We start from the raw sequence: 17,314 nt of genomic DNA, 5'->3' as shown, positions 1-17,314 counted from the left end.
TCCAAAGTGACACCAAGCGGGCCGACACAAAGCATGTGCAAGAAAGGTACCCTTGCCACCAAAGAGCATCCTGGCTGCAACAGAGCGTATAGCTGAGTGACATAAAAATATCTCCATCTCACGAGAAAAACAAAACAATGCGTATGCAGCCCTGCATTTAAGCATTAAACATTTCACCTTTTTTGCTGTTGCTTTGAGCCCTGGCTTATTGTTGTTAAGGTTAGCGTGAGTCTTTGTTAGACTGCTCTAGCTGGGCTCGGGACACCAAACTCAGCAGTATCTGTCCCAAACACAACAGTCAGTACTGCACACAGACTCCTTCCCAAGGCTGCCATTTTTAGGCCTTGATAGTGTGTTTCTCTGGCCAGCACATTATATAGCATCATATTGCAGTCCTGTCCCCGTGGGGGGAATTCCTCATGCCATCTTTACTACGCAATTTTATACCTAGAATTTCATCCTGAACTCCTCCTAAGCTGAGACTTTTTCCTTCTCTTGCCTCATCTGTGATTTCTTATAATATTGTTATGAATCATTAATTCCATATTCCTTTTGCCTGGGACTTTATAGGCCCTGATGCAGATATGACGCAGGTGTGTTCGTATCTTAAAGAATGTCTTAGGCTGATTACCATGTGAATGGAACCAGTACAGATATATCTTAAAATGGGACACATTCATAGAGACTCTACTTTCTTTTCTGCTCTCATTGTAATCTTTATTTCATTCTTGTCTAAGCAGGGCTTTGGCATCCATGCAGCTATGCCAATGCAAACCCCTGTCATTTGAAACCAGCTTACAGCGCTCTACTCCAAATAACTTCTGATGCTGAAACTGTGCATTGCAAGCGGGGATTTTCAGAACCCAGGGCAGCCCCAATGCAACTATTTCTGGTGTGTGAAAGCTCAAGGGAGTTAGACTCTGAAATAGGCTGAGGGAAATCTGAATCCAAAAGAATGAAAGCAGAGGGCATATGTAGCACTCCTTGTGCACCCAAAATGAATGGAATGGGTATCTGGGGTACACGGGCAATTCAGAGTTGCTCTGGCCTTTTTTTTCCCCTTTTTTCTTTTTTTCCTTTTTTTTCCTTTTTTTTTTCTTTGTGTGTGCTGGTGCAATGCGCAAATATAGCAAAATATGTTAATAGTGAGCCATAATATTTACAGTTATTGTTAGTACCCATTGAAATCTGTGGGATTTTGTCTAATGCCTTTACCCTGGAGATAATCCATAGAATAGAACATTAATGCATAGTTAAAAAGAAAAATTATGGAAAACAGCACCTCTGCATATGCAATATCTTCATTTCAAAGTTACATAATTGAGCTTTTGAAATTAAACAAAAATACAGCAAACAGCCTCAGACCACAGCACCAACTAGGTGCCTCTAACAGCATCTTTTAAAACACGCCTCTGTAATAAGATAAAAAATACTGTCCTAAACCAATACAAAATAAAATAGAATAGGTTTCAGCCTAATGCAAATCCAAATGAGCTCTAAGACCTCTGGGAAAACATGATTTTAGAAAATTTCTTCCAAGAGTCTTAAGAGTTTGTTTTGCATGATGAGACGATCTTGCAGAGCAAACAGAGACTAATAATTTAAAGGATCTACTTAGCTTCTGTAAGTCGTGCCAGACAAATACTGTTTCTACACCTGCTTTCAGTGTTGGTGACATGGTTAAAAGAAGACTTGAATGCTACACTGAATGTTCATAAATTGCATCTACACCTTTCGATGGAAGAAACAGCAACCGAATGTTAACTATTATTTAATTGTATTAACCAAAGTGAGTTTTCCAGATAATGCACGGGCTCAAAATCTGAAGTCCTTCCATAGGCAGAGCTTCACTGAGAGAGTTCCACTGAAAAAAAGACTGCAAGATTCAGGCCATTTAGACTTAATGTGCTAAATTCAACCCTGTGGCATTTCTCTGATACTCAATGAAGGTTACTGAGGACTGGAAAAGAAAGTAGTTTTCTGATAAAGATGGGGAGGAAAATTCATACGGCATTTGACGATACTTTCGGGTGGTCCCTTAAGACAAGAGGCTGCCTAGTAAGGGTGATCTAAGCCATGCTAATTTAGCAACCTGTATTTTTGAAGCAAAACATTCCATGACGAATGACCTTATTTTTTTGTTTTTAAAGCTGTGAGGCGCTTATGCAATAGATTCCTAAGGTAGAAAGAGACAGATGCCACAGAATAATAATCAGCCTAATTCTTGCTCAGAATCTCTGCAAAAATCTTTCTTCCTGTCTCTCCTTTCATAGGTAAGCTCAGTGCTACCTTTTCTCAGGCAACATGCGGCAACAATTAGCGTGCCTCTGCAAAAACTCAGGAATTCTTCCCTTCTAGAGGAGGGATTGTGTTTTTATTCTCTTTAAAAATGTAATTCTCTTATTAAAAATAAAAAACACACACACACAGCAACAACAAAAATTGTATTAGTTTTAAAGAGAGCTAACAACGAAAGTAAGACTGAACTTCCCTTAAAAAGAAGAGATGATTCTGTTGTTTTCTTCTTCCAAGCCCCTTGCAGAAGACTGCCCTACTTGACATGAATAGTCACATGTGTCCAAAAGCTCAGCTCTTGACTTCTATCCAGGGCTTGAGGTGAGCTGGGCTGCAAAAAACCTCAATCCTAGATCAAATGGAGCAAAATCCCCGGGCTGTGTCTGAGGTGAGACGGGGCACCACCAGTACATTTAAACATGCTGCCCAGAACCTCCTGTTTTGTGAGAGGCAGAGGAAATCCCATCACCGGGTTGTGATTGCCGGGCACTGCCTGGGCGCTGCTTTAGCCCTTGATTTCAGCCACTGCATCTTGTCGTGCTAAAATATCATTTCTGTTCTGTCTAGAGTGGCCATTTTCTGTAGTGAGCAGCCAGTTCTTACACTCTTGGCTAAGGGGAAAAAAACAGAGGACATTGAATTTCAGGGTTTATACTACAGGGAAAAAGACGTTCAGATTTGCGTAGGAAGGAAGGAAGCGCAGACACCTAATCTGTGTAGGTACTGAAGTACATGTCCCCTGCTGTCACGCAAAAGCCAAAATACAACTCTCAGGTTGGCCAGCTGGATCATAAGGGATACTGGGCATGCTGTCAAAAAGGTGGTGAAAGATCCTCCACATTCGAGTTGCCTTTAAGTTAGGCTTTGCAGTCCCTTTGATTTCCTTCTAACAGTCAGAGATGAGAGAGGATGAAACCCGGTGTACACAATCAAGGGGAAAAAAAGGAACCTGCAGGAGTGAGAACTGTAAACTGTTTTGCATCTTTCCTATTTCCCTTTCTATACAAAGACTTTGGTTTGCCTATGCTATAGAAGGAAACAGAAGCAGGCTATTTCAATCTTTGTGGGTGAAGAGCGCTGCAGGGATTGCTCTGTTATCCCCAGCAGCAGCCCTGACTTTCCACAAAAAGGCTACATCCATCTATCTATCTATCTGTTATTTATAGATTGTGGTACGATATGTCAGTGATCAGCTGTGTTCTTAACGCACTTCTCTTTGTGCCTTTTGATACGTAGAACAGATCCACGACTCTTGTCCCAACCAAACCTCACGACAAAAAAGCTCGGATAAGGAAGAGACATTTAGATTTACGCGCAGAAATTGATTCTTCAATCTGTGTAATGACATATGCTAGAAACTCTGTTTGGAAGAAAGGAAAGCCCTTGCTAATACGACATTTCTAACAGAGCCCTCACTGCAGGGGTTCACTATTTCAAAAACAATGAGGTTGATTATTCATTTTTATACAGATTTCTCACTGTTTTCAACTGAGTGACTTCAACTAAGCCATTCTGGATTTACAGCAGCATGAGCTCAGGATCTGGCCCCACGTCTTTTTAAAACTTCATCCACTGCATGATGAATAAGGGCCAGATCCTGCAAATGCTTACTACCTGTATCAATACTCTGAGTATTTTAATACACTTGCTTCCTTTAAGGTGTGATCGCAAAACTGAATCATTACGGTGCAGTATTTTAGGTGTATGGACCTGTCTTTTGGGATCCAAGCATGCCTTGACTGTACGTAATCCTTTAATAGTATTTCTTTCAATAGTAATTTCTCTACTGGTTTTCACAGAATCATGTGATAGATTGCTGTTGTGAAGTGGTGTAATTCTACTTACACTGTCCAAAAATCAAGCTCCATATCATAGCTATGCTTCTGTGCTCAAAGCCAACACGACAGAGAAGGGGCCCTTTTTTTAAAAAAAGTGTCAAAAGAGATAAGGAAGACGTTTGGGGCTATACATTGTCCTGCGTACTTTATGTTGGCATTACTATAAGCAAAACAATAGGGCTCATTCCAGAAAGGAAAAGCAGCTCCAGTTGTACTACTTACATTAGCTTCTTCCTCACGTGAAAGAAGCCACATCAGAAACTAATCACCTTCCCTTCCTAAGTTCACTAACTGGCTTCAAGCAGAAAACATTCCCCTGCTTTCCAGGTGCCTAAACCAAGGCCAGCACAATGCCGAGTGCAGTTGTAACTACCAGCTGGCGAACTGACGGCATATACGGGACACATAATCCAAGCAAATGCGACTCCTCGGTAGTAGCCTCTTCCACCAGCTACAGTGCAGGAATGCTCATCCTTGTTTACTACACATGCATGCACACAGACCGTTATCAGTATTCAGCACTAGTAGTCATGCTTTCTTCACCGAAGGGGAAAGACCAGCAAAAAAATACTTGGTCCTTCTGAAGCGCTGGATCGGTATCAGGTGCCACTCACCAAAAAAAAAGGCAACCCACACGCGCGTGCGATACGCGTCGCAAATGTCAAACATATGTACGGCATCTGTATCTCTGCGAACCCACATGCATCATGCGCAACGTAACGCGTCCCCTCGCCCCTTACATCAGGGAGGGCAGGAAAATCCCCGCTCCTTCCTGGGAGCTGGGATTTTCCTTCCAGGGTCGATGGGCTTTTTGACGGATGCCGGCGACTTCAGGCAAGCAGAAGGAATGCTTCCCACTGCCTGGGATACACCGTGCTCGTGTTTGCTCCAAGACTTATGTATTTATGTCAGGCGATGAGGGCACGATGCTGTGCGAGCGGGCAGCCCGGGTGGGCTCAGGCGGGCCACGGACACTTGCCCCTGAAAGAGAAGCGGTCAGCGGGGAGGCGGGATGGGAGGCAGGGGCACCCCGGCTGCTCTGCTCCTCGCGCTCTGCCTGCCCTCCCGGGGAAGGGGCGCACGGAGGGAAGGAGCGGGGATCCCCCACCCAGCCACCCACACGCCGCGGGGGGGCACAGCCCCGCTCCCCCTCGCCCCCGGGCCCCCCACTCACTCCGGTCTCCTGCTCAGGATGCCCTTCCCGATGGCCGGCGGGGTCTTGTGGTGGAGCAGGGCGCTGCAGCACCCCTTCTCCCTGCCCTCCTTCTCCGCGGGGGGCTGCGCGGGGGGGTGCTGGTGCCCGGCCGCCCGGCCGCCCCCGGGGCCGCCCCCCGCCGCCGGTTTCCCCGCGGGCGGCTGCTGCTGCTGCGGCGGAGCCGGGAGCTGTTGGTGGTGCTGGAGCGGCTCGGGCCGGCCCGGCGGAGGCGGCGGGGAAGGCGGCGAAGGCGGCGGCGGCCCCGGGGGGTGCTCGGGCGGCGGTCCCGGGGGGGGCGCGGCGGCGGCGGGGGGCTCGCCGGGGGCCGGCTGCTGGCCGCGCAGGCTGCGGTTCTCGGTGCTCAGCTCGTCCAGCCGCCGCTCCAGCTCGTCGATGCGCTGCCGCTGGGTGTGGATGAGGCTCTGCTGGTTCTGCACGATGGCGGTGAGCTCCTTCAGGTACAGCACGGCGCGCACCGGGTTCTCCAGCAGGCTCTCCATGCCCCCGCGCGGACCCGCCGGGCCCCCTCCGCCCGGCCGCCGGCCAGAGCGGCGCCTCGCTGCGGGGAGGCGGCCCGCACGCACCCGCCGGAGCGCGCGCGCACGCACCCGCCGGAGCGCGCTCGCCCGCCCGCCCGCCCGCGCGGGCACGCGCCCGGCCAACGGCCGCCCGGTGGCGCCGCGGGGGGGGCGAGGCGGCCGTTGGTGGGGGGGGGGGGGGAGAGGGGGGGCGCCGCCGCCGAGAGCCCGCCCCGGCCCCGCCGCGCAGGCGCCGGGGGACGGAGGGGGGCGGGCGGGTGCTGAGGGGGTCCCGGCCCCGAGGGGGGGGGCGGCTGAGGGGGGGGACACCGAGCGGTGCCCCTGTCCCTGTCAGCGCCGTGCTGAGGGGAGGCAGCGCCTGACGGGAGCCCCCCGCCAGCCCGCCGCGGTCTGCTGGCCTCCCTCGGTGGCATTTCCGCGTGGTGCCTTTTTTTTTTAATTCCCATCATGACTTAGTGGTTTCTTTTATTATTTTTTTTTCTTTTTTTTTTTGGTTACACTTAACCAAACTGGAATAATTGGAGGTGTTTTTGGCTGCCCTGTCGGTAGCGGTCCTGTTTTTCACGCTACCTTGTTAGCACGCAGGAGGGAAGGAGTTACCGAGGAAAATGGATGTCAGAGGAACCTGCCGCATCCCCGCGAGTTCGCCGCTCCTCTGAATCTTTGGTCTCCTTTGGCTTCTTGGGAAGAAAAAGTGCGGAGCTCCGCTTGGGCGTATGGGGCAGAGAGAAGACAGGCAGGGCCCCCACTATTCATTTCTTTGCAGATGATGTCCGTTTCTCAAGAAATGCCGTCCCTTGCCCTTCCTCATGCACACCTATGAGTTCACAAACTTACAAACTTGGGTCTGAGGAAACAATCTGTGTGCTTTCTGTCATATTCATTACTAGGTAGCCTAGGTAAAGGCAGCCCGCTTATTTACAGGGACTCCGGTGTAGATCCGTGAAGAATTTTGATGATCTCTGTGGAGGGTGACAGAGCAGCAACCTTGTCAGTCACCGTGGCTCCGAAGGTCCAGGAGGAGTAGCAAGCAGTCAGACCTGATTTTAGGCAAGCACATCAGTAGATTTGACTGAGCATCCAAAAGTTGCAGGTCCACAGAATGAAAAGCAACTATTCTTAAATAGATCGTTTTGAGGGTAGAACTACTTTCATTTTGCCTTTTCAGATCCGCAAAAACTGCACCGTAGCAAGGAGCTCCTGAAGTGAGGAACCAAGAAATGTGAAGGAGAATCTCAGCCTCAGATGAGCGGAAAGGTGTATTTCCAGTCCTTTCTGTTCACAGATAGCCTTGGGAATGTAAACTGATGCAAACAGGATCACCAGGATTAGAAACCATTCACAGATTACTTCTAAAAAAGAACTGCTATTCACAGTTCTCTTGCAAGCTCTTAGAGATGGCTTTGGGGGATCGTGAAACACTGCAGTATGTCCCCTGCGTGTCAGGGGAAGACCCCAGAGTGAACTCTAAGAGCACTCAAATCCCCCACACTTATGATTTTAATGGAAATATTTAAGAGAGACCTTTCTCCACCTCACTGCCTGGTGTGCCATTACTGTCTTGTGAGGGGGGGTCCACTGAACAGGAACTAGCGTTGTGTAGCAAGGTGAGAGATGGTTGTAGGGGAATGTGAAAAAAGGCACACGCAGAAACACAGGGAAGATGAAAGCACCTAAGACATTTTGGGGTAAGAGTAGAAATGATCATTTAGGAAACTGTGCTGGTATGCTGCCTGCTTTTAAGAGACACTGCTGAGCAGCATCAGTTCAGTCCTGTCTCACAGGAATGGAGTCCAGGGAAACCAGAGGAAATCATGTACTTTTGGCATGGAAAAGAATTCTGGGAAAGAACATGGGGTAGCTGTGGGTACGTTGGTGTACGTACATACACACACACACAAAGATAAGAGAGCTCCCTTGTCCTCATTAGGAGAGACTTTAGGCAGGGATTGTTTCTCTTGCAGAACGGAACAGGTTGTTTCAACACTTAGGGGCTAGCTCTTTGCACAGTTCTATCTTCATGTTGGACATAATGTTCCTTTTCTGCCCACCTGGATAAAAGCAACGACGAAATAAGGGCCATAGACATTGTGCTGGCCTATCCAGATACAGTAAGACAGGTTGTGGTACGTATTCTTAAGGTAATAGTAACTAAAAAGTGTCCTGGTGTGGAAGACCAGGGATGGGACAATACAGCTTGGATGTCCTGTGTCATGGTGCTTGAATGCTCATCAGGCAACGTGAATTTTACTGTCTGGAATGGACTTGATATATTTATTCGCTTTTTTTGCAGTCTTTATTTGCTTGACCAGCCTCATTAGCCCAGTTTCTACTCATAATTTTTTGTCATAAATAAAACAGACAAGGACCTACAGCCATAGATTGGTAAGTTAAAAATGAATGAGCTAGGAGAATCAGACAGAAACCAGTTTTCTGTGTGGGTCTGGGGACTGGCAGACAAAAATGGTAAGACCAGCCCTGACCTTCCAGGTTTCCACAGAGAGCATGTGCCAAAGGAAAATGCAGCACAATGCTTTTGTGCCTAACATAAAAGACTATGCAGGGATCTACTTACAAAATTTCAAGAGGTAATAGAGTTGCATAATCCTTCGTAACAAGAAAATTCAATGAAGAGAGGGTATTCATTCAAGAGGAATCTGCAAGGATATCAGAAGTAATTGAATGTCTTCTTTTGCTCGGTAAGCAAGAATCCTGCATAGCTAGGAAACGCCTCCTCTTTTATCCAGCCATCATTGTGTCCCTTTGATTACGCTGCCACTGTACCTAGTATATATCATTTGCAAAGCTCTGCACATTAGTGAAGTAAGCTTTACCGTTCCGTTGAAGGTGAATGCTAGGATTGCAGCCATCAGAAATAGGGAAATGGGGTCACAGAGTGATTCAATGACTTGTCCAAGGCCACACAGGAAGCTGGGCAGGGGATGGGGTGGGTGATCTCTGATTTCGAGCATCTTTGGCATTTAGCCCAATCTTCAGGTCATTAAATGCTGCTGCTTCTCCATTTAGGAGAGATGATATCTAGAGGAAAACAATGGTGAAGATGATGAAAGTATGAATTCTGTTAAAATTATTTTCGCTATAGATAATTTGTTGGTATTGTGTTTTTCAAAGTCCTGATTCTTTTCAGTCCATTCCAGAAAAAAAATAATAATGAATAATAATGGATTAATTATGTTATTATGGAATAAAGTGCTTCCCTTATCCACTTAGCAAGGTGCTCGGGCATTGCACAGAGAATTACAATTAAAGTGCAGCAATAGTAATTAAAATAAGCATGCATTATATAAACAAAGCAAAATGCAAATGAATCAAGCCCTAGGATTTCATGGAAAGGTCTAATATTACAGGATTGAATTTTATATTTATTTAGATATTTACTTCAGTCAGAGTAGAGTGAATCCATAAATTAGTATATTAATAAGCATACATGACACAGAAGGTAGTAACATCTTCAGGTCATTCATCTGCAGAAAAAAAAATACTGCAGAGCGTTCTTGTAACTTTTTTTGAGAGGTTCTAATCCCTCTTCAATTTACAACAGCTCACAATTTGCAAGCAAATTGTTCCAGCCTTCTGACCAGTAGGAACTTCATGTATTTTTCCATTTGAAATTCTGTTCAAGGCATTTCCTTCCTCACAATTACATCTTCTCCTGGACAGGAGCTTCTCACAAGAAACCCAGGCAGTCTTCTCTCCATTTCTTGCATTGATCTCATTCTCCAGCACGTACCTGGTTCAGGGCTTGCAAGGTAATGACTTTCTACTAGTAGTTCAGTATCCAAAGTACTACCAGTCAGAGATGCAGGGCACACAGTTTAGGTTCCCAGCTATGGTTTTGTGGTCTTATTATCATAATTTTATGATAGATTTGTGGTTTTTTTGTTTTGTTTCGTTTTGTTCTGTTTTCATTGTTTGGTTGGTTTTTATACATACTTTTATAAGACATGTATTACTATTGTCTCACTTTTAGGAGAAGGAGAATTTTGTACAAGGACACCTGAATACAACATAGATTATTGGTGTTCAAGGTCAAGTCCTTAGAGCTCAAGGAATGGCAGATTTAATGTTGGCCAACCCACCTTAGTTAAGCTAACATGTTCTCCCCTACTTCCTGTTGACCTTAAAGAAACTGTGGCGGAATTTTGAGTGAAATCACTACATCCAGTGTTGTTTTCCACTGTGTCCGTTCTCATCCAGTTCTTAAGAGGGATAAGAAGAACATATGGAAGCATAACACATATAGTCTTTAAAAAAATGAATTAAAGAGGGCAGGGCAGGGCAGGGCAGGGCAGGGCAGGGCAGGGCAGGGCAGGGCAGGGCAGGGCAGGGCAGGGAAGGGAAGGGAAGGGAAGGGAAGGGAAGGGAAGGGAAGGGAAGGGAAGGGAAGGGAAGGGAATGATCACAGTCTTGTGTTGACACCTGTCCTTTCTGCTTTCTGGGGGAAGATGGGTCTTTTCCACCCCCACCTGGAAGTTAGCAGCTGCTTGAGTAGACATTCTCAAAACTACTTGCAAACAGCCTACAGACCAAAAATTTTCTGAAGGAATTAGATGAATAATTTCAAAATAGAGGATAGAATCAAGACAATCACAATGTACTCATGCATAATTCATGGATGGGAAAAAAAATCTGCATCTCCTAAATGCTTCTTTCACTCAGGCTTCTTTCACTTAAGGCCTCATCCAAAACTATTCAGATCAATGAGAGATGTTTCACCATCCTGAGTCTATGCCAAGTCAGTATCTGCTTACACCTGTTAAATAGATGGGTAAACTGAAGCTAAGACCAAGTAAAGTGTGTTGCCCACGATCACATAGGACGCCGCTGTGGGGCTGTAATCAGAAAGCACAGAGTCAAGAGCAGTGCTCCCTCTACTTCAGATGAGGATTGACTCAAGGCAGGAGGAGCCCTCTGGCATCCTGGTTTTGCTTCTGCACCTAAAGGCGAGGCGGTATAGTCTGCACTCTACACTACCCACGTTCTGTAACCTGAAATCTGTAACAAGTGAACTGTCTCTCTCATGTTATGGCTGTCGAATTGTTAATTCACACAGGTATCAAAAAATCAGAAGCAAAGGGAAAATATCTTGTTCTATAAATCAAACATAAAGAGCCGAGGTGTGATAAGGAGAAATACTTCAGTTTCTTTCTTTGCTTCTTTTTTTTTTTTTCTCTTCAGTGGAGTACAGCTAAACTGACATATAAATATTTTAAAACAGCTGCTCATCAAGAAAAAGGTACAAATTCAGTATTGTAGCCTTAGCTGAGACGTGTAGTTTTGACACATTTTAAAATCTTGAGTGTACCTGAAATGTGCTATTGCAACCATGCATTATTTACTGCAACTTAAAAGGAATCAAAGTCCCTCTTTGGAGTGCATTTTCCTTTTTAATGTTGCTGAATGTTACATTATGTCCTGTCTTTTTCATGAAGTGAAGCTTTGCCCACTTAATTGATTAATTTTAGAGAGCAAAAGCTATGCGGAGACATTTATTCAGTGTCAGTCAGGTTTTTGTTTGAACTGACAGTTGTTGAGTCTTTTGTAAATACTGCAGTAAAGTGAAAAAGGTGGAATATGAGCATGATTCTCCAAATCTTATCTGACCAGTCCCGCTGAATTAAACAGGGATTTTCAGATGAGACAAGTTTGTGTGATCTGACCTTGCATAATATACACAGGGAAAAAAAATGAAAAAAAAGAATGGAAAAATGTTAAGTCTAAACTCATACTCCAAGTAGAAGATTTTTCTGCAGTGGCAGAGATCAAATATGGTCAAGAAAATCAAGAAATAAATTAAAAAAAAATCCATGAACAGGATAAATTTCAGTTAAGGCTACAATATACCATTTTTCTGATGAGCAGCTGTTTAATAAATTTATATGTCAGCTTAGCTGTACTCCACTGAAGAGAAAAAAAAATGTAATGAAAGAAACCGAAGTATTCATCCTTACCACATCTCAGCATTTTATGTTCGGTTTCTAGAACAAGGTATTTTCCCTTTGCTTCTGATTCTGTGATACCTGTGTGAATTAACAATTTGACAGCCATAACATGAGAGAGAAAGTTCACCTTGTTGCAGATTTCAGGTTACAGAACGTAGGTAAGAGTGCAGACTATACCGCCTGGCCTTTAGGTGCAGAAGCAAAACCAGGATGCCAGAGGGCTCCTCCTGCCTTGAGTCAATCCTCATCCGAAGTAGAGGGAGCACTGCTCTTGACTCTGCTCTCTGATTTCAGCCCCACAGCGGCGTCCTGTTTCACCTTGGAAGAGTGGCTTGTTTGGTCTGTACTCCTGTTGCGTAACGGGTAAGCAGATGCTGACTTTTCAGGGAAATTAAGGCCAGGACAAATCAATAAAGCATCTGGCCTGACATGCTACATACCATATAATCCCATGCAGCCATTGAAACTGGAACTTGAGTTTATGAGCAATCTATCTCCACAAATGCCTCTGGTGCAAATATGAAGGTAGTAAAAAATAGAGAACTTGTCTCATTCCTTGATAGTGTGTCCCAGTAGTTAATCCCTGTCAGTGTTGACAAGTTGGAATATTTTTCTCATTTGAATCTATGCTTTTTACTTTCCTGCTGTGAGTATTTACGCCATTCTCCTCTAGGATGAAGAGCTCTCTAGTCCTAAAGCTTTTCTCTCCTTGAAGGTGACTGATCAGATCACCTGATGATATTATTTTTAGCAAGCTAAACAGACTGAACTCTTCAAATGATACCATTTTTTAAAAGTTAAGTAATTCTTTTGGATTTTGAGGTAATTCTTCATATTTGCTGATGCACAGTATGGTCCACCTAGAGGCAGGCCAAATATTTGCTGAAGAGATCTCTGCTCAGATGTGTTCCTGACTTTTGCTGCTCATTATTTATGAGGTCAGGCTTCTGCTCAGGTTAACCTTGGCCTTCAAATTTGCTTATCAATAGGGTCGCTTGTGCTCAGACATGCTGACTTGTGATAAATATTTCTGTGGGGTATTTTAGTGTCTAAAAGAATTTTAAGGAGCAAATGAAGAGGCAAAAGGGAGAACCTGTGACTCTAAACCAAAAGAACTTGTTTCTGACTCTTATTTCAGGAACATGGTGGAATTGCTTCAGACAGCTACCACCATCCACGCTCCTGCAACTGACTCTGTACAGCCAGGCCTCTGACTGCACAGCCTCTGGCAAAGGACACAAGGGACCACTCTGCTTTGGGGGGCCCAGCTGCAGAAGGCAGGAGGTGGGTCAGATAATGGTAGAACACAGCTCTAGCTTTTGTGTAATGTGCATTAGCTTAACACAAGGAAGGTGTGATGATTACACACAGGCTCTGGGTGCATGCTACTTTGTCTTGTGAATTTCTTCACAAGTGATGGGATTCTGGCAGTGGTTGAAGTGAATCTACTAGCAAAGCAAGCTGCTATAACCTTACAATATTTTAATTCGGCCAGAGATAAATTCCCCGCTGATTTGCTGGTTACTATATTTGCCCATTTCCCCATGTAAAAGCATCCTATCAGACCTTTTCAGAGAGTGGGCATAAGTACTTTCTCAAACAACACTACACTCATTTTTAAAGGATGGAAGAAAAGAAAAAAGGGAAAACAAAAGCTCACAGCAGCTCTGCTCCTTATTTCTGTCCCATGCGGAGATGACAGTTGAGTTACTTCTTCGCCCTGCGGCACTCTCTGCAGCACTAACCTTGGGAAGGTGCAGAAAGAAACGGCAAAGGATAAGGAGTTCCATCTCTGGAGGCAGAGAGGGAGGGCTTAGGAGCTGAAACCAGTAACAGAGGTTGGGGATGGTGGGGAAAGAAAATTGATGTGAATTGGGAAACATGAAAAATAGGGAAACATGCAGAATTGACAGGGTGAGGGATGAATAGTCTGTTAGTCATTGGGGTGAGCAGAACTGAGGCCGGCGGCAGGCTGATGTTTGGTCTGCGGGGCAAGACTGCTGTAGAAGCTGTGAAAGAGAAGTGAGTGTTCAGAAGCAGGCAGAAAGGTGGGAGGACAGGAGGTTTCTGAAGTGTTTCTCAGCAAACTGGAGAGATTGGCTGAATGTTTGTTATAAAGACATGCTGAGTGTGGTTGAAAGGAAGACTCAAAAGAGTTAATAGTTAGGTTGAAATCCACTGTGTAAGACTTTAAGAACATATAAATTAACAGTCAAAAGCAGATACCTAGGAAAGAGAATTACAGTGGGAGCAGCACAAAATGATACTTTCCCCAAATATGCTTCCAAACAGAATTCCTGAGCCAGAGGTGATACCCGTGCATTAAAAAGCCCCTCAGTACATTTCTACCAGCTTGGCTGGTCTCCCCTTGAGCCTGTCTGAATTTTTAGCATCCACATCACCCTGTAGCAGGGAGTCTCAGAGTTTTGCTCCAGTTGTACTTAACTGGCACACTTTCCGTGCAGAACTGAGGAACGACGGCAGGATCACATACCTGAATGAGGGATCAAGGCCACATGTGCAAGCAGGATCCTCTCTCCAAAGATGTCACAGCACAGGAGCCTGTAGGTACCTGGGCCTGGGTCAAAAGACAAAACTAGTCCTTCCATTGACTCTGTCTTAGTTTCAGGTCTGTATCCCAAAGTAGCCAGCGTCATTTGCTGATGTCTTAAGTTATGTTTTGTTTAAAAGCTTCCCATCTGTTTAGGTTTGTACTCTGTTTCATACACATTTAAATTACTGCTGGATGGATGTGGTACAGTGATGATTTTGGAAACATTCTCATTGTTTTTTAATTTCCTACGTGCTGCGTTTTTTTTACAGAGATCAGCACAAAAAGGCAAAACACAACCAACTGTGACAGAATATATAAAACAGCATGAGCTGCCTACAGATAAATGAAAACAGTCCAAAATAATAGAGACCAATGTGAATCATGACCAATAAGCCTATTTGTAATAATAAACATGTCATCTGTGTCAGATAAACACATCACAAATATTTATTAAGATAACAAACTGATTATTAATAGACAGGCATCCCAAATTCAGATCATGTCTTTCAGTCCTAGTACATATGAATTAGCAGCCAAATCTCCCCAAATAAATCCAGCACTCTCATGCAGGTCATCACACCTAACAGGTTTTAAAGAGAGAGAGAGAGAGAATAGAAAGAAGGAGAGAACAGACGGGCATATTTTCCCCTTCTACCAGTATGACATAGTTTAGAGGGATCAGGCTGCATTAGTGCTACTAAAGATGATAGAAATATGATGATCATAAGAAAAAACTGGAGGCAGGGGTGAGAGAGAGGCTTCCCCTGGTAGCTGAAACTCTGACCCCAATCCTGTAAACTGCTCCAGACAAGTAGGCACATGAGACATCATTTTGAAATCAGTGGGTTCAGGCCACACACAGAAGTCTGTCTAACTGGAGCAGCTGCCTGCAGTTGTGTACTTTTATCAGTCTTTCAGATGCAGATACATTCTGTTGATACTCCATGAGCTTTGCTCTCTTGAGAAAAAAAAATGGGACATAGTATTCTTTGACCCTGGTGGTTGCAGAGTGAAGCCAGTCAGGTTAAAAAGTGAGATTGAGTCAGTTTTCAGGAGGAGCTAAATAAAACGTTTCTTATTGCAAACCTGGCACTAATGCATCATGCAAGTGATGGATATATAGTCCCAAGCTTTTGGAAATGGAGAGGCTGAAGCTGTAGCAGCAGCAGGAATTCTTCCATAATGTACATTCTGTGTTTCACAGCGTAGATTTTAGGACATAAGCAGTATTATACCAAGCTGAATAGAACAGGCATAGGAAAAAACAACAACAACAAAAAACTGCCTGTGACTGAAACAATGTTGTTTGGGGCATTAATTTGTTGTATTTCCATCCCTTCTGTGCAGGCAATGGTGCACACTCAAGGCCAAGCAGCCTGGTTATATTCAGAGAGACCGTAACACTCCCAGCGTGACAGTCTGCCTGTCCTGGCTGGGGCTCCAAAGAGGAGTAGGAGCAAAAACTACCTCCTCATTGCTCGTGCAGGCTTAGCTAAACCCAAGGAGTTACTGTGATGGGAAATCACGTGGAGATGATATTCTGGCAACTGCTGGCATTTTTAGCACTGTGCTAATTAACCCTCTTCATCCTTGCTGGCACTTCAGTGGTGTCACTGCTGCTTCAGCCGAACTGGTAGCTAGCTCTGACTGGAACTTGTCCCTGCTTGAACAGTGATGCTGCAGCCATCAGACCATTCATTCAGTGGGCTCCTGGAAAGTGCAAATGCTCTTTTATGGGAAATGTGGAGCTAAAGGCAACAGTTCGCAACAGGACAGTAAAGCCAGAGAGTAAAGCTCTCATTGACTTTAGTGGGAGCCAAGCTCTCGCCCTGTGTGATGTCTGCATTGCTTTTCTAGTGGCTCTGAAGTAGCAGTGAGTCAATATGGAGCAATGTGCCACAGTTTGCATGGCTATCAGGGATAATATCCCAAATAAAATCAGGAGCTGTCAACTGTAAATACTACTCAGCACAATAAGAGAGAAGGAGCTGCCCCTATTCCCTGCTGGAGCCAACGCCATAGCTGCCAGGTCAGTCTGAATTTTAAGGAGTATTCTTGTAGCTGTTCTATATTTTTATTTGCTTTCTGATAAGTTCTCCTTGCTCATTTCAAGCTACCCAAACAAATTCCTCCTCTTCTTTTGTGTTTATCCATTTGCATCCTTTCAGATATTCTTTCCTACTCACAGCTGTTTGTTGTTTTTTTTTGTTTGTTCGTTTGTTTGTTTTTGAAGGTCCTGAGTCCTTTGACTCTTTTCCTTACAGGCCAACTTCTTGCTCCTAATGCTGTTTGACTTGACCTGTGCCAGCTATCTCTGCGCTTAGCCTACTTCCCTGCCTGCTGGAAAGGTCAAGGCTGGAAGACCCCCTCCCCGTTCACCACCACATCCATCACCACCTGCTTTTAAAGGCAGGACTACCCCAAGGCTTTTGCAGGCAGAGGAGACCTGTGCGGTCTCGGCAGTCAGAGCAGGATGCAGCTTGTCACTGCAATTCCAGCACAGCTTCCCTGCCTGGCAGCAAAATACTCTGACAAAAATGGATAGAGAGGGCTGCCTGAACAACCTCATTGGATTTTTGGGCTCAGCCTTGATTCTCGGCATTGAACAGGATATATTCATGATCAGTATGGATTTGAGATCATGTCTTTGTTTTTGATTGAAACTCAGCCTGAACTGAGAGGCTTGGAGCTTGGCTGGGGTCCTATCTTCCTTCCTGCTGAAAATTCTTTGTTCCTGGCTCATTTGAGTGGATGTGCTCACCAACTACAGAAGGTCATGTTGAAACTGATGTAGTTAATTGTTTGTCATAAATTGTTAATTTGCCAAAATAAGCATTCAGTCAATGCAAAATTATTTGTGAATTTTAAATGCACTCACTGAACATTATGGACATTTAAAACAATGAGGACGACATAGGAATGCCAAAATA

The 17,314-nt window shown here is 44.8% G+C and overlaps 1 protein-coding gene and 2 long non-coding RNA genes across 8 annotated transcripts in view; 1 reads left to right on the top strand and 2 right to left on the bottom strand.

Annotated features, from left to right (window-relative positions):
* The window catches only part of IQSEC3 (IQ motif and Sec7 domain ArfGEF 3), a 103,066-nt gene extending 97,158 nt beyond the window's left edge, over positions 1 to 5,908 (bottom strand). For 4 of the 5 annotated variants that reach the window (XM_080564345.1, XM_080564348.1, XM_080564347.1 and 1 more), the window contains exon 1: positions 5,308 to 5,908. In XM_080564345.1, coding sequence (XP_080420471.1) covers positions 5,308 to 5,828 — 521 coding nt within the window. In that variant the 5' untranslated portion in view covers positions 5,829 to 5,908. The remainder of the gene's footprint in view (positions 1 to 5,307) is intronic. The other variant, XM_080564349.1, reaches the window with a different exon arrangement.
* LOC308181308 lies at positions 5,684 to 14,380 on the top strand. The gene is made up of 3 exons (XR_013941407.1): positions 5,684 to 5,786; positions 12,969 to 13,114; positions 14,296 to 14,380. It is a non-coding gene; the product is annotated as an uncharacterized lncRNA (long non-coding RNA).
* On the bottom strand, positions 6,321 to 14,453 carry LOC308181303. Of its 2 annotated transcripts, none has more exons than XR_013941403.1 (2): positions 14,325 to 14,453; positions 6,321 to 8,906 (listed from the first exon to the last, which is right to left on the bottom strand). It is a non-coding gene; the product is annotated as an uncharacterized lncRNA (long non-coding RNA). The 2 variants fall into 2 exon arrangements; XR_013941404.1 differs by having other exon boundaries at positions 14,272 to 14,446.
* Between the last annotated feature and the right edge of the window lie 2,861 nt (positions 14,454 to 17,314).

The sequence above is a fragment of the Anser brachyrhynchus genome (genome assembly GCF_964034855.1).
Source record: "Anser brachyrhynchus genome assembly, chromosome: 1".
Classification (NCBI taxonomy): Eukaryota; Metazoa; Chordata; class Aves; order Anseriformes; family Anatidae; genus Anser; species Anser brachyrhynchus.
The sequence above is the reverse complement of the archived record's forward strand: the minus strand, read 5'-3'. Positions and strand labels throughout refer to the sequence as shown.